Here is an 18,908-nt window from a genome sequence, read left to right as displayed (position 1 = left end):
CACCTCTTCAGCTCCCTGCTAGTACTGCTATTGATTTGAAATCTGTGGAAGTTGAAATAATGTAAATACTTTTGTGTGCTCTTAGCATTCCAGGAGAAGAGCCACAAAAATTGTAGGTGTTTCACTGTGTCCAGGAGAAGACCTAAGGCTTTTTTTTTTTAAGACATGAAGGAGGCACCTCCAGCTTTCAAAGTAGCTGTAATTATTGATCAAGGTGGTGATTTGCAAAAATGTCTGAAGTTGGAACCGTGAGGGATTTTTATGCAGAATATGCAAAAATGCATATTCTCCCAAGCAGCCCTTGGTTTAAAGCTCAGTGAGGAAAACTTGCAGGCTTTGCTAGGGGCCAGCTCTAATAGTGGCAGGTGTGTGTCAATTTAACATTGAAATGGAGGTCTTCACTTCTACTGAAGTATTGGTGTCCTCTGTGTTTTCACTTTGGGCTAATGTCTCAGTGTTTGGATTGACATGTCTTGAAGTGCCAGGGCTGCCACCAGAGAAAAGTTTGAGCAGCTGACTTGACTATGAAACACAGCTGAAAAGGGCCTGGGAAAGGCAGCCTTACTTAAGGAATCTGTGCTGTGGACATTAAGTAGTGGAGTGTTTCTTGACAACAGGGGCACAAAACTGTAGAAAGCAATTTTTCTTAATTTTTTTTTTTTTTATAATTTCTGCTGCATATGATTAGATTAATTCTTTCTATATAGGCTTGTGACCCTTAAGTAGCTACCCTTAGTTTCATGTTAATCAAGTAGCTCCCAGTTTGTTCACAGTGTCTTCCCCTTTGTGGCTGTTACTAATTTTGTTTAATGCCTGTTGGTGACTTTAAGTGCATGTATGGCACTGCTTATGTTGCAGAAGCTTGTTTAACAAGCCACTGCCTGAAGTAATAGCAGGATTGCTCCAAAAGCAACTGCCAGGGACTGTCTGGCAATGTGCTGTAGCCTTCCCTGAAGGAACTGCATAAATACAGTGTAGGTATTGGTTATTCTTGAAGTCTTAATGTACATATACCGTAATTTAACACTTAGGACAAATATGGTTAGAACTTGAATCTCTTTCTGAACATTACGCTGTTCAAAACCTGTCACAAAGTTAAAATGTTTAGTGTGAGCACGTAAGCAATAGAACTTCACAGCGTGTGTTTGAAAGTGGAAGTTTAAGGGAGAGGCAGAAACACAGTATTTGTTCTACTCTAGGCTGTCATGTGAGAATAGCTCTTGTAATGGCTGGCATTGAAATGTCAGCATTTGCTATACAAATGTCCTGTGTTTTAATTCCTTGAAGTACTGGGTAGTGCTTCTGTAGTTCTTGGGGGGGTTAGTATGTTTGAATCATTAAAGTTGAGCTTTTGATCTTAAAGGTAGGTACCTCTGGTTTTGCTACTGCAAGATAAAGAGAGTGGAAAAAACGAGTTTAGTAAAGGTGAGATGTCCTGGTATTAAGGGCCAGACTGGTCAGTCTGGATCTGTACTAACTGTGAGATGTATGTGCCTAGGATACTATTGCTGAGAAGCTGTTTGTAGCAGCTCTCTCAGGTTGGGTTTTCTGCTTAATTATCAGTTAAACAGTTCTAACTGTAATGAAGGTTTCAGGTGCTCTGACTGACTCTGTTCTTCTGTGTGGATACTGAAGTGCCATGGAGATGCTTCCACCTACCAGTTCACTTGAGTATTTTCTTTAACTTAATGAGTGCAGGTGTGCTCATAACTTCTGTGGAAACTAATAAAGAGTTTGGTATGCCATTTCAGTGCAATATGGAAAGTTACAAGGAGTAAACCTGATATTTTGCAAGATGGGACTGCCACACCAGTGCAGGACAAAGCAGAATTACCTTGATTTGGTGGCTGTAGGTTGGTGTGTAGGAGAGCTTTTATCTTTAAAGGTACTTGATTGCCACATTCTCTAGCAGCATCCAAGATGATGTACCTTGGAAAGTCTTTCACAACAAGACATGTGCATGGTGACACTTCTCTGAAACACTCTCCTGTGAGCCAGTGACTTGTCTTATGGGTTTCTTGGCCTTGTGCAGGAGCACTTGGGGTTTGTCTCATTTCCTAAGGACTTTATCCATTTGCATGTAATTGTCTCTGCTTCACCTTGCCAGCCAAAGTATCTTTTCTGATACCTGCCCTCCCTTCTGTGTCCACCCAACTTCTCTCCCAGAAAAAAAAGAATGGAAATACTTACTGCTTTGAAAGAAATAGGTAGAAAATTGGTGATTAGTCTGCATTAATCATGCTTCTGCATAACTGCAAATATCCTTGAGTCACCTCTAAATTTAAAATCACTTTTACCTCATGAGGAGTTTGTACCACACCTCTGGTAGTTTTCCTTGCCCTTCTTTTGCAACTCTTGAATTTGGAGGAGGGGTGTCTGGATTTGCACAAAATGTTAGTGACTTTGGAGGAACTGGGCTAATATGGCAGCAAATTGGTGTTCTATTTTTATTTTCTATTACTGTCACAGTATTCTAGTAGCTCTTTTGTCCACAACTAAGCATTAAGCTAATAGTGCAGCCTGTTACTTCTGCAGTATGTGTTTAGAGACAGAAACACTGTCTTCTGAGACTTTAAACACATTGAGAGGATGTTTGAGGCTTGCAAATATGTTTTCTGCAAAATGTCTGCTTTGAGTATCATTGAAACTGTAGGAAAACCAGCATTTCTGGAACTGGGAAATGCTTGTGAAGTGTGGTCTTTCGGGACGGGTTCAGTAAAGCTGTATCTGCGTGAGGAGTGACTGGCCTCGTGGAAGTGTTGTGTGGGTCCTCAGGGTTACTGCTACTGTTTTTGCCATCTTGCAAAGTGGTGGCTCTGGAGACATCGCCCCTAGAGAGACAGATTAGCCCGGGAGACTGTTTCACACTGCTCTAAATAAAGATGCAGTAAATCACTTTGTGGTCACAGTAAATGATTACTGTTTTCAAACAGCTATATGCCTCATCCATGTCCCCTCCTCCATTCAGATATGGATCCCATACTGGCAGTATTTTGTAAGCAGTGCCTGAAAAGCAAAGGCAGCTTTTTTTTTTTTTTTTTTCCCCTGTGGGTAAAGTTCAGGATCTGTTGGCAAAGGAGAGAGATTATCAATAAGCTCCAGCAGAGGCTCTGCCTCTCCTTAGGTCTGGGGGTGTCTGCAAAACACGTGTGCTGCAGCACCAGGTCATTCCCAGGCTGTGTGTTGTGAGTAGGAATCCAAGCAAGCATCAGGGTGGTGGTGTCATCATCTTACGTGGAGCATGTGGGATGAAACTTGATGCTGTTTGCCTGTTAAGGCAGCGAGGTATCTAATACTGTGGTAGATTTGGGGGAAGGAATAGAATCTTGTTATTTAATCTGTAGTGTGAGGCAGAAGGATCGATGATAATGCCTTTGGGAAGATGGGTGTTTCCACAGCTTTTGGAGACCAGACTCCACGGTGTTGGAGCACTGCTAAAGAAGTGCCAGCATGCAGAAGGCATTCTCCTAGCATCCCTTCTGCTGTTGTCTTCAGAGCTGGCTTCCTTGTCCTGCTTAGAAGGTGGTATCTTCTTCAAAGCTTTTAACATTCAGGGGGCTGGAAGACGGAGCAGCTTTTTCTGGACTTAGAAATAAGCTTCAAAATACAGTGATCTGGATAGTGTGTGTATGACTACACTGTGTTTTGCTGCATTGAGTCAGCAGGCAGTTCACTTGAAAACCCCAGTTAAACAGAACTGATCTTGTCAGCTGGCTGATGTGTTGCCATCTGGGGGTGTGCATCTGAGAGGGCCTGCCGAGGATGCCAGGTCATCAAGGGCTAGTGTCCTGAAGCCACAGGACTGACTTGGCTTAAAGCAATCTTGAAACTTCCCCCTTAGGCCCAGATTTTTATCTTGGCTGAGGTACTGTAGCAATTTAAGCTCTGAAAAACAGAGCTTTATTTACAAAGCTTGATCGTAACTTGAATTACTGGTTACTGCACATCTGGACTTGTGACTTGTAGAGAGGCACATCTGTAATGGGCTGAGAAGAGGACGTTCATACTGTCTAAACATTCATATGATGGAACTGTAAGGTTCCTGTTACTTATTATTTAAAAAAAAAATCTTTCAGTAGCTTTAAGATGTATGGAAAGAGACTTGGAAAACCATTGGATTACTTACATTTCCTGGTTCACATGCAATTCTGTCTCTTAATGGTTGGCTAGATGCCTGGGGGAAAAAGTGGTCTTGGAAAGTGTGTGGAAGGAATAGTGTAGAACTTGTGGGGCTTTGTCATGTGTGTGGTTGTGGGAGACAAGCCTGGTCATGCAGTTGGAGAGGAAGAAGGCGAGGGACCTTCTGTTTGAGAGAGCTGTTAAATAGTTTTGTGCTTAGAGCCATAATGCTTTCTCTCTCCACACATTATTCCTGTGTATAGGTGGTTTGTTGCCACATGTCATGACCCAGCCCGTTGATGAATTTGCTGCTGTTTTCTTTGCAGCTTCTGGAAGAAGCTGTTGAAGTCTCATGAAGGTATTTTAAGCAGATGCATCCCTTCCTTGACAGAAGCGATGAAAGGTGTGTCTGCTCTACTTGAGGACCGAGTGTGTTGTGGGATGTAGGTAAATAAAGAAAAGCTAAAATGACCCACAGTGCTGTTGATCTAGGGAAGGTGTGTAGTGAGGCATGGTGGTTTGTGGAGGCACCAAACCAACTGAGAAACAAGGGGCTTTTGCTGAGGCTGCAGCCCCTGAGTCCATCTCTTACTATGTGGTGACTGCAGATGTGGAGGCTTGTTATCAGCTGGTGACAAGGAGGTGACAGCACACACAGGCTGTGGCTGCTTTCTGAGCGAAGGATGTGAGGAGGACACAGCTGCAGATGCATCAGCCTGCGTGTTTTAGGCAGCATATGCTCTTGGACATACCCTGGTCATAGCAGGCTGAAAGAAATAGGCATTAACTTGATCTTTGTGCCACTATTCCAGTTTTTTTTTAACAATGCAGCAAGGCCCACATTCCGAACAACTCTCCTGCAAGGCAGAAAGCTTGATCATACCAGTCCTGTTTGCTACACTTGGTTAAATAAGAGTGTGTGTTTTACACCCCTGGTTGTTTTAGCCATAGCAATTCTGCTTTCTCTAGCCTGAGATGTGTGGTACCATCCACTGTCTTGTGTGCAGATGGTTTTTGGCTGCCCTTTGCTCAGCACCTGGGCAAGGACTCCATGTGAAGTGCCCGACATAATCAGTTTGGCACTGCTTGTCGTCAGCCAAGAAAATTCACCTGGCTGGTTGGCAGTCCTGGAGCTTGCTTGGAGAGCAGCAGGCAGGCAAAGTGAAATGCTCCTGTGGCAGCAGCTCAACACCTCTTTTGTTTCTGCATGCTGAAGCCCAGTGAGTCTCACCTGAGCATGCTTGCAATGAAGCCTGTTGTGCCTGTGATCCTGCTCCCCTGGAAGAAGGAAGATAAACGACGTGTCTGGCCAAAATAGCAGGTTATGAAGTTACTCATGAGAGGATCGTGCTGCTATAAACAAACAACACTCATCCCAGTGTATGCCTGGGTTAGTGGGCAGGCTGCCTGAGCAGCTCATCCTGGCCTTGACCCACTCCTTGCCTGTGCCTGAAGAGCTTGCTAGGAACATATGTGGGGTGGACTCGGTGTTCCTCAGGGCTGAGATCTCTGCAGGTCAGAAGTGATCATCCTGGAAGGCAGTGGAGTCAAGGTAGAACAAGCTCTCTTTATTTATTTTAAATGAGAGAATTTGCTTAGAAAAGCCCACAGACCTCTAAATATCCTAAGCATTTTGCTTCTCCTAATTTGAGAAGTGTTTTTCGTGAGATGATGGCAGAAATGGCAAATCTACAGAAGAATTGTTGCAGACAGGGGCCTGACAACAGCTCTTTACTGCTTTGGAAATCTCACTGGACTGTGTTGAGGTCAGTGCAGGTGGTAACTGAAAATAAGAGTTTGGAGGTGAGCTAAGTTGGGAAATGGCTGCTGTCTGTATCCTGGAGAGGTCTGTTTTGCTTACAGTTTACTCAGTCTTCTAGGAGAAATGCAGGAAACTTTAAAAAAAATATCTGTAGCTTGTCCATTTGATCATGTTTATTTTGTTGTCTCTGCTCTGGCCAGGCACTAGTATTACTGAAACATGCAGAAGCTTGATGTTTCAGGGGTCTTTCATACCTGCCTGAATTTTGATAGGCCTTTAGAGAAGGAAGTGGGAATAGCTGGCGCCGTTAAATGGATTTGTTGCTACTGTTTCAGTCTGTTTTGGGGGTGAAATGCATACTTTTCATGCTTTGTACTTCATTCTTGCATTCTGAATGCAATCTGAAATCTGTTAACTCCATTCCCAATCCTTCTTGCCTGCAGCTGAGATTGCTTATGCTGTAAGATTACGTGCTGTTTTTATTGGAAATGAAGGATGTGAATATTTTGCTAATGCCTGGTCCGTGCTGACCCAACTGTCTTGAACAGGATGTGCAAATTAATGGAGCTGGAAGATCTTGAAGGTTTGGGATGGCAGAGACCTGCAGGGATTAGAAATGACACTAAAGTAATTTTCTCTTGAATTCCATGCATAACATGAAGGAATATTCCAGGTCTCTCAAAATGCAAGATGGGCAGAGGAACTTGGAGAGTAGTGGTGCTGAAACACTTGGGGTAGAGAGAAACAGCCAATTAAAGAGCTTTTTTAATGAACCACAGCATCTGCTTGGGCATTATGCTGCAATCCAGGGAAGTAACATTACAAAGCAGGGCCCATCCTAAGTGAGGGTGTTGGTATTTAAGTCTGAGACCTGTTCTTGCTGCCTTACTGGAAAGGAACGTGAATATCTGAGTGTGATAAGAGCTCTTCCAAGAATAGATGGGGCCACTTGAAATAATAGCACAGGTAAAATTTGGAGAGATGCTCATTGTGCAAGAGGTAGTAGTAGTTACTATCATAATCATCCCCCGCCCAAGGAATATTGCTGTCTCTTAGCTGGAGGTCACCACACCCTCAGATCTGCTGGTGGAGCAGTTTGGGGTGAGTGCTCCCTGCTCTGCTTTGAGCAGAGTCAGCTAGATTAATTTGGTTGGATTAACTAGTTGGCTTCTGCTAGCAGGCTTACTTCATGTCTGCAGTGGGTTAGAGAGTGCTGGGTATAAACTGCTCCTGCTGGCTAAGCTGGGAGGGCAGAGATGCCATGTCAGGGCAGCGAGGGACTCCTCCGGGTCCCAGCTGTCTTTTTCCCATCCTCAGCATCCAGGAGGGGTTATCTGCTGGGAGCCTGGATGCTGATGACACTTTCGGTCAGGGAAATAACCTGGGGTTGTTGAAACACTTTGCACAAAGGACACAACTGGGTTTGATCTGTTTCAGTAGCACGTGTTGGTGGCAGGTCTGTTAAAACAGAGCAACCCCCCTAAGATACCTGGCCTGTGGAATGTGGCTGTTGAAAAGATGTGTAGATGGGGCACTTAGGTACTGGACATGGCAGTATTAGGTTTATGGTTGGACTTGGTGATCTTAAAGGTCATTTCCACCCTAAATGGTTCTGTGATTTTATTTAGAAAGTGCCTCAAATCCCCAAAACTGAACCCCCAAAGCTGAGCTTCAAGACACTTTGCAGTTGATTCTTTTGGTGTAAAAATTGTTGGTTGCATCAGTGACACCATCTGTGGGGGCCTCTGAGGTGGGGGTTTCTATAAGCTAGGGTACTTGGATTTTTATTTTTGGGGTGCAGGGGTACACTAGGTTGCCAACTTAGTGGGGTTTTTATCCCCTTTCCTCTTTGTCCCTCTAATACACAGCTTGAAAATAATTGGGAACGGTGGATTTATTTTTTTTTTCCCCTGGGGCAGTATGAAGTTTCTTCTTAATAATCTGTTGGAGGCTTGGGCAGAGTGGGAGTGGAATGGATTGTGTGGGTTTTTTTCCTTCCTGCTCCAAGACCGCTTCTTGGCACCCAGGAATTTTTCTTTAGTCTTCTTTGGGGAACAGATGCGTGAAGTACAGTTACCACTCGTACATATGGCTTTTAAAATATGGAAGCTGTTGGACTGAAGTGGCTTCATATGGTGCTGTTGGAGGATCAGAATTAACATGCAAGTTTGGGTTTTTGAGACTTGAATGTGTAGTTGAAAATTAATTTTCTTTATTTTAAAAAATACGTTGAATATTAGTCTGCATTTTTATGGTTATTAATTAAAATTGCATCTATAACTCTGAAGTTTACTCTTTGCAACCTTAATGCCTAAAATAGTATCCTAGTTTAATCTTCTATTCTAGGGAGACATATACTATATAATGTGTAATGTAAATGGTTGTAAATCCTAATTCTCTAATGTGGAGGTATTTTTTCTCTAATTGCAGGTTTCCATTTTGAAAGCCATTAGAAGATATTGGATTACTTCCTATACAACTCAGCATGTCACTGTGCCCTGGATTTTATAAGGTGGCCATGATTTAATCCCCACTTCCAACTTCTATGTATTGGTGAAGCATTTGGAGCTCTTTAGAGCTGCCCTTACTTGTCTGGGAACTGATCCATCTCGAATCCCCTCTCCAAAGGACTAGACGTTACTAGCAATGAGCTCCCAAAGCCATCCAGGTAAGGGAAGAAACACTTCAAATCTAGTAAGGACAGCAAAACACCACGTGTTTTATAGTGTTGGAAGTGATAATCCAGTCACTCTTCTTGTACTATGACTTTGTTTAAAATCAAGACTTGGTGTGAAGGTGGAAGGTTGTGTTGCTGGTACTAGAAATGTTGCCATTTTAGGTTTCTCCTTGTTGCATTATGTGTCACTGGAAGTTGTAGAGATTTTCTGAGATGTGAACCAGGTGTTTGATTTGTTAAATCTGTGCTGACAAGTCTCAAAGATATGTAGAGCACCTGTAAGGTGCCATAGTCATGGTTCTGCTAGTGTGTATTGGTATTTAAGAAAACTTTTTTTACTTTCAAAGTACCTTTGAGTAGGAAAGATGAGTTCTGCTAGAACAGGAGTCAACTGATCCATCTCAGTGTTGTCTGGGGATTTATTATTCTTAATGTGTCTTGTAAATTAAGAGCTATGATTCATCACTACAAAATTGTGCATTTCTGTCTGTCAGGAGTATCTGTAGATGCTCAGTTACCTGCTTTCTAGCTTAATGTTGTCTCATGCATTTGTATTTAGTGAGTTTCAGGTAACTGTGTTGGGCAGAGCTTTGAGCTTGTGCTTTGGAAGAGGAATTTTGATTGTGCTCTAATATCCCTGGTTTGACTGTTTCAGTTTATGGTGGAGAAAATGACTGCTGGGAAGCAAGTAATCCAACAACAAAGCATGTGAAAGTGCTTACTTAACTATGCCTTTGAGAGATTACATTTGTGACTTCAGTTTAATCAGTTTTGGGTTAACAGTCAAGTAAGACTGAAGTTAAAAGCCAATGAACAGCTCCTAAGATTTAAGAAATTGTGTATTTGTGGGAGAGAAACTTTGTGTTTGCTTTGGAATTGCATCTAGCAGCCCATTTGTGTTGTGAGGCTGGGAGCAAGGAACACTGCAGTCAATAGGGATGTAGAATCTGAAATGAGTTGGTAAGTCTCTAAAATTGCCAGTCTTATGAAAAAAGAGACTCTGGCTTCTATTGCATAATGTAGAATTCACTTAGATTTCAAAACTTAGCTCTGGTACTTTGAGAGTGTGGTAGCCAAGCATATACATATGAGTGGAGTGTTCTGCATCTAAGTGTTCACCTGTGATACTTTTCTTCCTATGTGATGTTTGTCAAGAGATGTGTTCTTCAAGTAAGTGGGTAGTTGTTTGAATGCTTTTCTGCCTCAAATACCAGGGCACTGAGGAGCTAGGGGCTGCTTGCATTTTTCCCTCAGTACTGGGCTAGGTTGAATATATACCTATATATACAAACAGCTAGCAAAGCTAACTCATGTTACTTCTTAAGGAGCAGTTCTCCAGGTGTTTGGGAAAGGGGGTGTCACTCCTAGTTGTGTTGTTCTGATAGTGCAGGGTAGTGGAACCCATTGATTTGTCTTGTTTTTCATCAGTTCGTCTGCTAACCCATTTTTTCGGTCTTGCCTCCATTTATTGGTGCTGCTGCTCTTGCTCAAGTTCTGTGCTGATGGTGTAGCAGGGAGTCATGTAAGAAGGGCTAATGAAAGAAAACAAGAAGCTCCTCGTGTAAAACTGGTTTCTGCAGTGCTAAAAATTGTCTTGAGCCTAGCTTTTCTAGCAGCTGTGGAAAGGCTCTGGCTGAGAAGGCTGGTCTAACCAAAACCCTGGGAAGTGGCAGCTCTGTTGGATGGCTTTGAATGCATGTGTGTTCTCCTGTGCTGCTGTTCCTAACCCCTCTCAGCCCTTACCACTTATGAAGCTTTAGAGTGAGGTATGGGGTGGCTCAGTAAGAACTGAAGTTCTGTAGGAGTGTTTGGTAGAGAAAAATACTACTAACAGGGGCAAGTTTTGCCTGCTCTGGTAGGTAGCCCTTTCAAACTTAAAGGAACTGCTGCAGTTGCATTATTTAGAAATATAGCTCAAACACCATATTGACAGTAATCCATGAAATGGAGGACGTGATGGAAACTCAAGACCCTTTGTCAGCTCTTTCACTGGAGATCATTTAAGCGGTGAAAACGTTTCATCAGAATGAAAAAAAGCAGAGGAAATAGTCTTGTGGTGATATTTTTTGGCAGGTGGGCTTTGTAGAGTATTATTTTCAAATGGTATTAACTTTCTCAAACTCTTAGTTCTCATAAGGTGCTGTGGAGAAATTGTCCCTGTGCCCTTTCTAGGTGTTGGGTTCTTATTTTGGTTTTATTTCCAAGTGTTGGGTTGAAATTCTGCAGTGTGTCATGGTTGCTTTTTACTCCTGCTTTCTACTGTGGTGTTAGGATTGCTTGTTTGTCTTTTAGAGTCAGTTTTATAATAATTGGTAGAAATGTTTTCCAAGCCTTGCCAAAGATGACATCTGGACTTCTGATGTCAATTATGATAGCTATTTTGATTATACAGCTACAGGTAATTATTGCTAATGATGTGCATTGTTTAAGGGAAGGCTCTGGCTTAACTCAAGAGCCTATTAAACCTTGCTTCAGTGGATACGAGCTTTCTTCTCTAATCTTCTCCAAACCTATCACTAATGGGATGTTTTAGGAACAGTGCCATGAAATTGTTGCAGCGTGGATGAATGAAAGTAGTTTGTTTGGTGGTTTTTTCCTTTTTTTTTCCCCTTTTTTTTCCCCTTTCCTTTCGACTCTGCAGCTCTCATCATTCTTCCCCATGACTGCCACTTCTTTTGTTGTATTTTGGAGTAAGCTTTCTCAGAGAATAAGAGATAGCTTTTAGAGAAGTAAGAATGCCACGTGGGAGAAGTTAATCTTCAAGAATTTCTAATGGGTAAATCAATCTGTCTTGAGCCCTAGGTGTAGGGTAAAGACCTTGACCTTTGTTTTTTGGGCCAAACGTTCTCTCCACAGTCTCCTGCTTGAGCCTTGCGTTAAGACGAGCAGCTCTTGTGAGCTTAACTTGCCACAAAAACACATGTGGGTGCTGCTGTGAGTGTGAGGAGCAGGAGAAGCAGGTGGGTTGCTGGTGTCCCTCTTGCCACCAGCCCCGTGTGCCCAGCATTGCATGGTGCCCTCTACTCCGGGAGGAGCAACCAGCTCCCTGCAGGTGTCAGTAGGATTTTTGGTTTCCCAGGTGGGAATGGGAATTGCTTTCGGTGAAACTGCTGTGCAGGATGAAGTGGGGGGGAAAAAAGGGGCTGAAACTGTTGGAGGGTGTGGTGGCAGAAGGACAGACTTTTCCCTGTGGCGATGGGAGGAGGAGAAGGAGGCTGCGTAGACCCAGTGAAGACAAAGCTGAGGGGCATCATGTGCCCTTTGGCTTTTGGCAGAGGAGTTTGCTGCTTCATCCAGTGCTGGAGCAAAGCCAAAAAAAAAGCTGAAATTGTGCTATAAAAGATCAAGTTGCTGCAGAGTATAATTAAGAAAATTAGGCTAATTAAGATAACATTTAGGATTATGACAAAGCTTCGGGAGGGCAGGGGAAAGCGTGTTAAGTTTCACTTCTTAACCTGTTACGTTGCCCAAAGTTTAAACTTACCTCAGGTAACCTGTGCTGAGGCCACTCATCTTACCCAACCTGAGTGAGTTGTGAAGGTGTGCTGGGTTTTTGTTTTGTTTTTTCCCCTCTCTCTTACTGACCTTAAGTGATTTCTTGTGGTCACCTTCTGCCTCCTCCCTTCATTTTCAGTGGCATAAGTTTCACTATCATTTGGTTCTTTAATCAGTAAAGATTGTTCTGCTGATACTAGTTATATGTAAAGATTAGTTTTAAAAACCAAAACACTTAAAGTTAATCACTCAGCTGATTTGTATTTGTTTAAAGTTCACTTGCCTTTGTAAAAGCTGAAAATCTCCATGTTCAATGAAGCATTTTGTTTATGAAATGTTATCTTACAGGAATTAGGCAGTCTGAATGCAAATGCTATACTCTTTCTTCAGAGCTACTCTTGCAGAGATGCAAATTTTATTTACATTTTGAAATGCTGAATGTTTGATAATTAGGAATATTGAAGTTTAAGAATGAGCTGCCTATCTGATATGGAAAAAAAATCTGCAGCGGGATCATTAAGGCTGAGGGAGATGAGATACCAGAGAAAGCAGAAAGCTTCATGATCACCCAGCACTGGGAAAATGAGTTAGCAAGTCATGTGCTGTGATTTGCTGGATTGATAAGTACTTTTATGTGGCGTTTTATCTGCCGTGTGCAAGGAGCCACTTTCCTTTCATACTCCATGGCTCAATGGGGCATGGAAAGCCATTTCATGCAGTATACATAAGAGCTTTCCCTGTTAGGCTTTCAAACATTTTGCACCAGCCAATAAATATTTTATGCATTCTCTTTTTAAAGATTAAGAAGTTTCTGTGGAGATGCATTTCAAACTGGCTTTAAATGACACTGACCTACTTTCTGGCAGTAATGAGTCTGTTTCTGCAAGTTATCTGGGGGCAAGAGCATTCTTTCAATAAACATAAGGACTAGAGGAGTAAATGCCAGCCCTCCCTCAGCAGGGCTGGGACACAGCTGATACCTAGTGGCTGTTGTTTGGAAGAACATCTGGATGTGGTGGGTCCCTGCTTCCCCCTGCCTGTCTTCTGCTTCAGTTTGTTACAGGCTGGAGTATTCTGGACTGGGCATTCAGGCTCCTGTTCACAAGTAAAACACTGCTGATAGCGAGTACAGGTAGAACCTCACTATCTGATCCTGTCTTTTGCCTGGAGGAAAAAGCAAGGAGTTCTCCAGACCTGTTCTCTTCCCCTGCTGCCACTTGTGTACTCTATAGGAAGCTAAAGTTTTGGGGAAAAGTTCAACTGTTTGGCAGGCCCAGGGGAGGTGACAAACTCCTTTGAAGAAGGAACACTGCCACCTGTCCTTTACAGCAGCAGGGTAGGTGCTGAGCTGGTGGAGCTCAGCAGCAAGAGCTACTGCTGTGCCTTGGAACTGTTGCTCTGGGCAGACAGGTCCCCCGGGTTTGGCAGGGACTTTGAGGTTGGTTGGAAGAAGCAGTAAGAAGCTTTGGTTAGAAGAGCGGAAAACCCTTCCAAATGGGAACGGAGCACATCTCTGTTGTCTTTCTTCAACCTGTGACAGAATACTTACTCCCCCTGCATTCTGATTCTTACCCCTGTGCAAGCTGAGTGTGTCCTGGATTTCCTGCGAGAACAGCTGTATCATTTTGAGAACCTTGAAAGTTTGAAGGTTGCTACCCTGAAACCTGTGAAGTTTTCACTTTCTGGAGCATCAAATAGTCGAGGCTTTCTATACAAGGTTTTTGTTGTATCCTCAAAAGGGAAAAATTGTTTTGTGCTTCAACTTGGGGTTCAAGCTGAAGTTCCTTCTAGGTCAGTGTCCCTGCTAAGTACACTACTCTCATTCCTACTTTTTCTTTAAATGCAGTTCTCATGCTTTGGAATTCTTCAAAAGCCTGTTTCTAAAATAAGTTTTGTAGCCTATGATGTGTCCTGCAGTACAAAGTTGAGAAGCAGGTGGCTACAATGAGAGGCAGAGAACTCTGAAGTATTTTGAATAAGGTACATGGTAGGAAAAGGATATAAAAAAATCTGTACTTTTAAACTCTGCTGATAATGTTTGAGATAGTCCTTGGGACCTCATGTCTGGATTGGAAAGAAACCTTTTTCTATATCGTTACTGCATTTTTGATAGCACTATTGGCCAGCCTCAAGTTTGACCTGTACCTTAGCTCATGTATGCTTACCCAAATGAGATTTGTTACTGGCCTGTTACAAGGAATATGTTCTCAGCGTTTATTTTAAATTATTCAGCTTGTCATCTTCCCACCAGGTGCTCACACTGATGGGGCTTATTTGTGTGTCTTTGATGTGGTCAGATCAGTTAGGACAGAGCTGATCCTGGAGGAATGTCTCAGTCATCCTGCTGATTCCGAGAGTGATTCAAGAGCTGGGGTAGAAAATCCACTTATTCTTAGATGGATGTCAGCCATAGGGGGCATTTTTCTTCCTTTAAGTCTAGGAATTCAGCTGTCTGGGTACCTGTGCTTTGACAGGTACTGCTTACACTCACTGCAGAAGAAAAAAGACTGCCTTCTTTTGGAGAGGTCTTGGTCTAAAGCTTTTGGAGGTTGTTTGTTTTTTTTTTTTAATAAGTTTTCATATTGTTGGGTTGGGGAGAAGAGTGGGAAATAAAAAAATCAGTGACAACTCTTCTTTTAGTAAATTTTTTTTGCATCCCTTAACATCTGTACAAACTGACTTTACAGTCAGGAAAGAGGCAGGAGTGACTGAACATGGAGTACCAGACTGGGAAAGGAGAAATTGTGAATGTGTTAATTCTCCCATCCTTCAGGAAAGGCTTGACAAGTCCCTTTCCCCCCCCTATAGGCTGCAATATACCATGAATTTCTCCACATCCTTTGTTCTTTTCTGTTTAGGCTGTAAAGCCTGAAAGGCCTTTAAAGTGCCCTGGTACCTGCAAGGTTTGAGGTACCAAATGAAGCATTCTTTTTTTTTTTATTGCCAAACTGATGGCAGAAATATAATTATTCCAAATAAACAAGAACGATCCTATTAATAGGTAGCACCTATGAAATACAACCCTGCATGGATTTTGGGGTGGCTTTCTATGGCTGTTTTTCTAGTTTTCATAAATTTGCACTTTGGAACTTCAAAGATGCTCAGTGGGATTAGATCTCAAATAATTGATCTAACTAATTAACTGGTGGTGTTGCAGTTTCTGAGGTAGGATGAGCAGAGTTTAACCCTCTCCTGCAGCCGTGCCTCTGAGTCAAACTGCAGCATCCACTTTGGGTTTTGGGAAATGGAGACACGGGCCGTTTGTGCTGTGTGTTGCTGTCATCTTTTCTATTTCTATCACTTCTCTTTCATCTTTTCCTAATTTTTGGGATCGTGGTACTTGCTGTCGTGGCCTCTGGGGGTTCTGAGAGCTAGAGACTGGCTGAAGCAGGGGCCACGCCTCCAGTGGCTCCTTGCAAGAAGAAAACTGACAAGTCAGTCTCTCTTAGCATCTTTGATGTTCTAACTAATGAGAAACAGGGCATACAGTTAAATTTTTCCTTTACAAAAACTAAAATTAGTGTATCAGCAGCTCTTCTAAGCATTTGTTTCTATAACCAAAATCCAGTTGTTTCTTCGGTTACTGGGAAAAAATTAATACTTTACTGCAGTGTCCTTCTCTGCTTTGAAATGCTTGATTGGATCTTGGTGTTCCTCCTGGGAAAGGATGAAGCTTAATATTAGCTTTGCACTTACTGAAAGCTGCATTACATACAGCAAAATACTTGTGAACTTCTTTGAGATCCTTCTGTCTCCTTGTGATCTTTTTCAAACTGAACTTGATCAAGACTGCTTAGTATCTTCTTCCAAATAAAAGATGCGTGCTGACTGTAACAATTTAGGGATATGTCTTGAATTTGAAGCATAATTCAAGATTAATTTATTACTGCTTGAAAAGCAGATAAGTAGTCTGTGGATGTCCTTTAGGACTAGCCCAGATCCAGCAATACCCTGGAAAGCTGCTCTTGCAGCTTCTGAACTGCACAGCCATGCTCTGCCTCCACCTGCCCTGGGGGTTATGGGCTTCTGGAGTTCCCACCCACACCACTGTCAGCCCAAGGGGTGAGTCCGTGTGTCCAGACCATAACTGGGACTGTTTGATAGTTAATACACTTGTATTCACAAGTTCTGCAGCTAAGTCTGTTCAGCAAGTTCTGCTAAGCTGCTTCTTTGGTTGTCATTTAACTTTTCTAAGGGGTGGTACAGCATGTCCTCATGATGGTGAAGGCTGTTCCCTGTCCACCAGCATCTCTGGAGAAACTCAGCTTGAAGGTACCACTGGTGGCTTCACTTCTTCAGAGTATTATCAGAAGCTCCTGCCTGTGTGTGGGGTTCAGTGGGGCATCACTAGTCTTCTTTTGAACCCCAGCAGAGCAGGCTTTGCCAGGGAATCCACAGACTAGACTTAATCTTCCTAGTGTTTGTATTTGGTCTGCTCAACTTCGATGTAGCAACATCAGGTTTATTTTGAGGGCACCTTTTGTGAAGTCTGACACTCTGCAAGGATCGCTGTGCGAGGTCAGCCTTGGGGAGATCAGGTCCTGGAGCCTGGCCACACCTAGCTGTGGGTGCCTGGGAAAGAGGGCAAGAACGTGTAAGATCATGGCAAAACCCACTATTATACCCTCTCAATGCCTAGTTATGTGTGACTTGAATTTTTTTGGGGCTGGGCATGGCAAATTTTACTTTATTGGTTCTTTTTCTGTCGTCTGCCCGGTTGCTTTTGGAAGCTGCTTAATCTTTGGCATTTGCAAGGAACTGCACAGTTGGACCTTCCTGGGGCAGAAGTGCTTGCATTATATTCCTCTGCTTCAGAGCCTGGGGGCCTGAAACAGATGTTCTTGGTGGTCTGCTTCCTCCCCCTGTGAGGAGTGCAGCAGTTGCATCTGAGCCCTTCACTGCAAACACCGGAGCTGGGTGCTGGGATGCTGATGGAGATAAGTTGTACAAAACTTCCATCAGTTCTGTTTTGCACTGTTTTGGTTGTACCAAGGTACAAGGTTGTACCAAAAAAAATAAAATAAAAAAAAAAATCTTCCTTTCTGAATTGCTGCTTACATTAATTTGACCATGAGCAAGCAGGATTTTGCCAGTGCCACTTTATCCCCCAGGAGAAACTCCTAACCATGGACAAGGTAGAGTTGCTTACGGTGGAGGGGGGCTACTGGGAGTTCTCACTGTGCTACAGCTGCACTCTGTGGTAGGGCTGGGATCAGGATGTTGGAGAAATGACAGATGAATTCAAAGAAACCATTTTTTTAAAAAATAAATAAAAAAAAAATCAATCCTGACCCTTTCACTATTCAAGAATCTATGTACTCATTTTGTTTGTAGCTGTTATGTTGCCAAACCACATAAATAGCTATACAGGGAAAACTGTAATGGGAGTGAGGTCTAGTTTGTGAGCTTTGAACTGGTAGCCTTGGCTTCAGGTAACCATTTTGTCCTGAAAGGAGGCTGCTGTAGTCATGTAAACCCCTCAGCCTTTCTATAATAGCAGGCAGTGTGAGCCTCGGGGTGAGGGGGAGTGGGTTTCGCTGCCTCTCTTGGCACTGTACTCATTGCATTGTGTATTTTGACTATTTTTTAATAGATGTTGCTGTGGGTGAACGACTGTGTAATGACTCTTTGCTGTCAGGTTTCACCTTCTAATCAATAGACCAGGATCAATGCAGTTATTTGTACGCGCGGCCACTTTAGGCGTCCAGCCCGTCAGGTTGGGGGCAGCTGGAAGGTAGGTAGTGCTCCCTCAGTTGGTTTATTTGCTAAGAGATCAGAGGGCAGAAGGTTTGTGTGTGGGTGTGTGTTTTGTTTTCTGTTGTCTGGTTGTTTTTTTTTTTTTTTCTGTAAAGTTTGTTTCAGTATTTTTAATCAGATGAATATTCTTCAGGCAGGAAACCCTGAAAGACTTAGGATTTTAAGCTTATCCGTTGCAAAGAATTTTTTGCTGTTCTCTTTCAAGCATTCAAAACTTGGACTTTCTAGTTAAACAGATTTTCCTCCCTCCTTTAATTGTGACCTTTGTTTTATGCTGGCTATAAAAAGAAACGTCTTAGTTTAATATTTTTTCCACACTAGTATGCTCCTGTTCTATAAAATGCCTGAGCTGCCTTTGTGGGAAGATATAAAAAAGCTTGAACCCGGACCAAGCTAATACCCCTTCTGTTCTCTAGGCAAGAAATAACCCAGAAGAATAAAAGAGCAGAGCCAATACAGCCAAGTATTGAGTCTTTGACATCTGTCACTTTAGCAAAAATCTCTGAAATTTCCAAGTCCTTGCTTTATTCTAAATAAGGTGCCACTGGTCTCGCACAACCTTTGCCAGGAGAAGGCAAGCGATCCTTACAGCTTAACGAACTGAGAGGGATGGCTTTGGCATCTGTTCCCTGCCAGCAGCAAGTATCTGATTGGCATTAGATGCTTTCTTCCTTTTTTTTTTTTTTTTTTCTTTCCCTTTTTTCTTTTCTTTCCAGCAGGTGGAAGGCCTGTTCTGCAGGCTCCTAACTCTTGACAGGTTTATCGTGATGGCTTCTTGGCAGGTAGGGGTTGTGCTGTGCATTCAGTCTGCATGAGAGATGCTTGGGTTTTTTATTTTTTCTTTCAAGTGTAGCTTTGTGCAGTAGCTGTTTCAAATGGGTCATGGGATTTTTGGCTCTGGTTTGCTTCTTTGTTTCCAGAATTGCAGCAGGTAGAGCCAATGACCAGCTTGCAGGATCTTTAATCATCACCTCTGCCTCTCCCAAAGGGGTTTGAGGCAGGGTGATCTGAACAAATGTAGCATCAGTTTATATTGACAGAGATTTGGGAATGGTCGGAATTAAGTCTTCTCATGTATTTTCTTTTTCACAAAGAAAG

General features: G+C 42.7%; 1 protein-coding gene across 4 annotated transcripts in view; it reads left to right on the top strand.

Moving 5' to 3' along the window:
* Nucleotides 1-18,908, top strand: part of HDAC4 (histone deacetylase 4) — a 251,960-nt gene that overhangs the window by 18,979 nt on the left and 214,073 nt on the right. For 3 of the 4 annotated variants that reach the window (XM_051623785.1, XM_051623784.1, XM_051623787.1), the window contains exon 2: nt 8,312-8,549. In XM_051623785.1, the coding sequence (XP_051479745.1) occupies nt 8,528-8,549 (22 nt within the window). In that variant the 5' untranslated portion in view covers nt 8,312-8,527. Of the gene's footprint in view, nt 1-8,311; nt 8,550-18,583; nt 18,593-18,908 lie in introns of those variants that run through there. The other variant, XM_051623788.1, reaches the window with a different exon arrangement.

The sequence above is a fragment of the Apus apus genome, chromosome 6 (genome assembly GCF_020740795.1).
Source record: "Apus apus isolate bApuApu2 chromosome 6, bApuApu2.pri.cur, whole genome shotgun sequence".
In the NCBI taxonomy this organism is placed as follows: domain Eukaryota; kingdom Metazoa; phylum Chordata; class Aves; order Apodiformes; family Apodidae; genus Apus; species Apus apus.
Note: the sequence above shows the minus strand (reverse complement) of the source record. Positions and strands in the feature narration are given on the sequence as shown.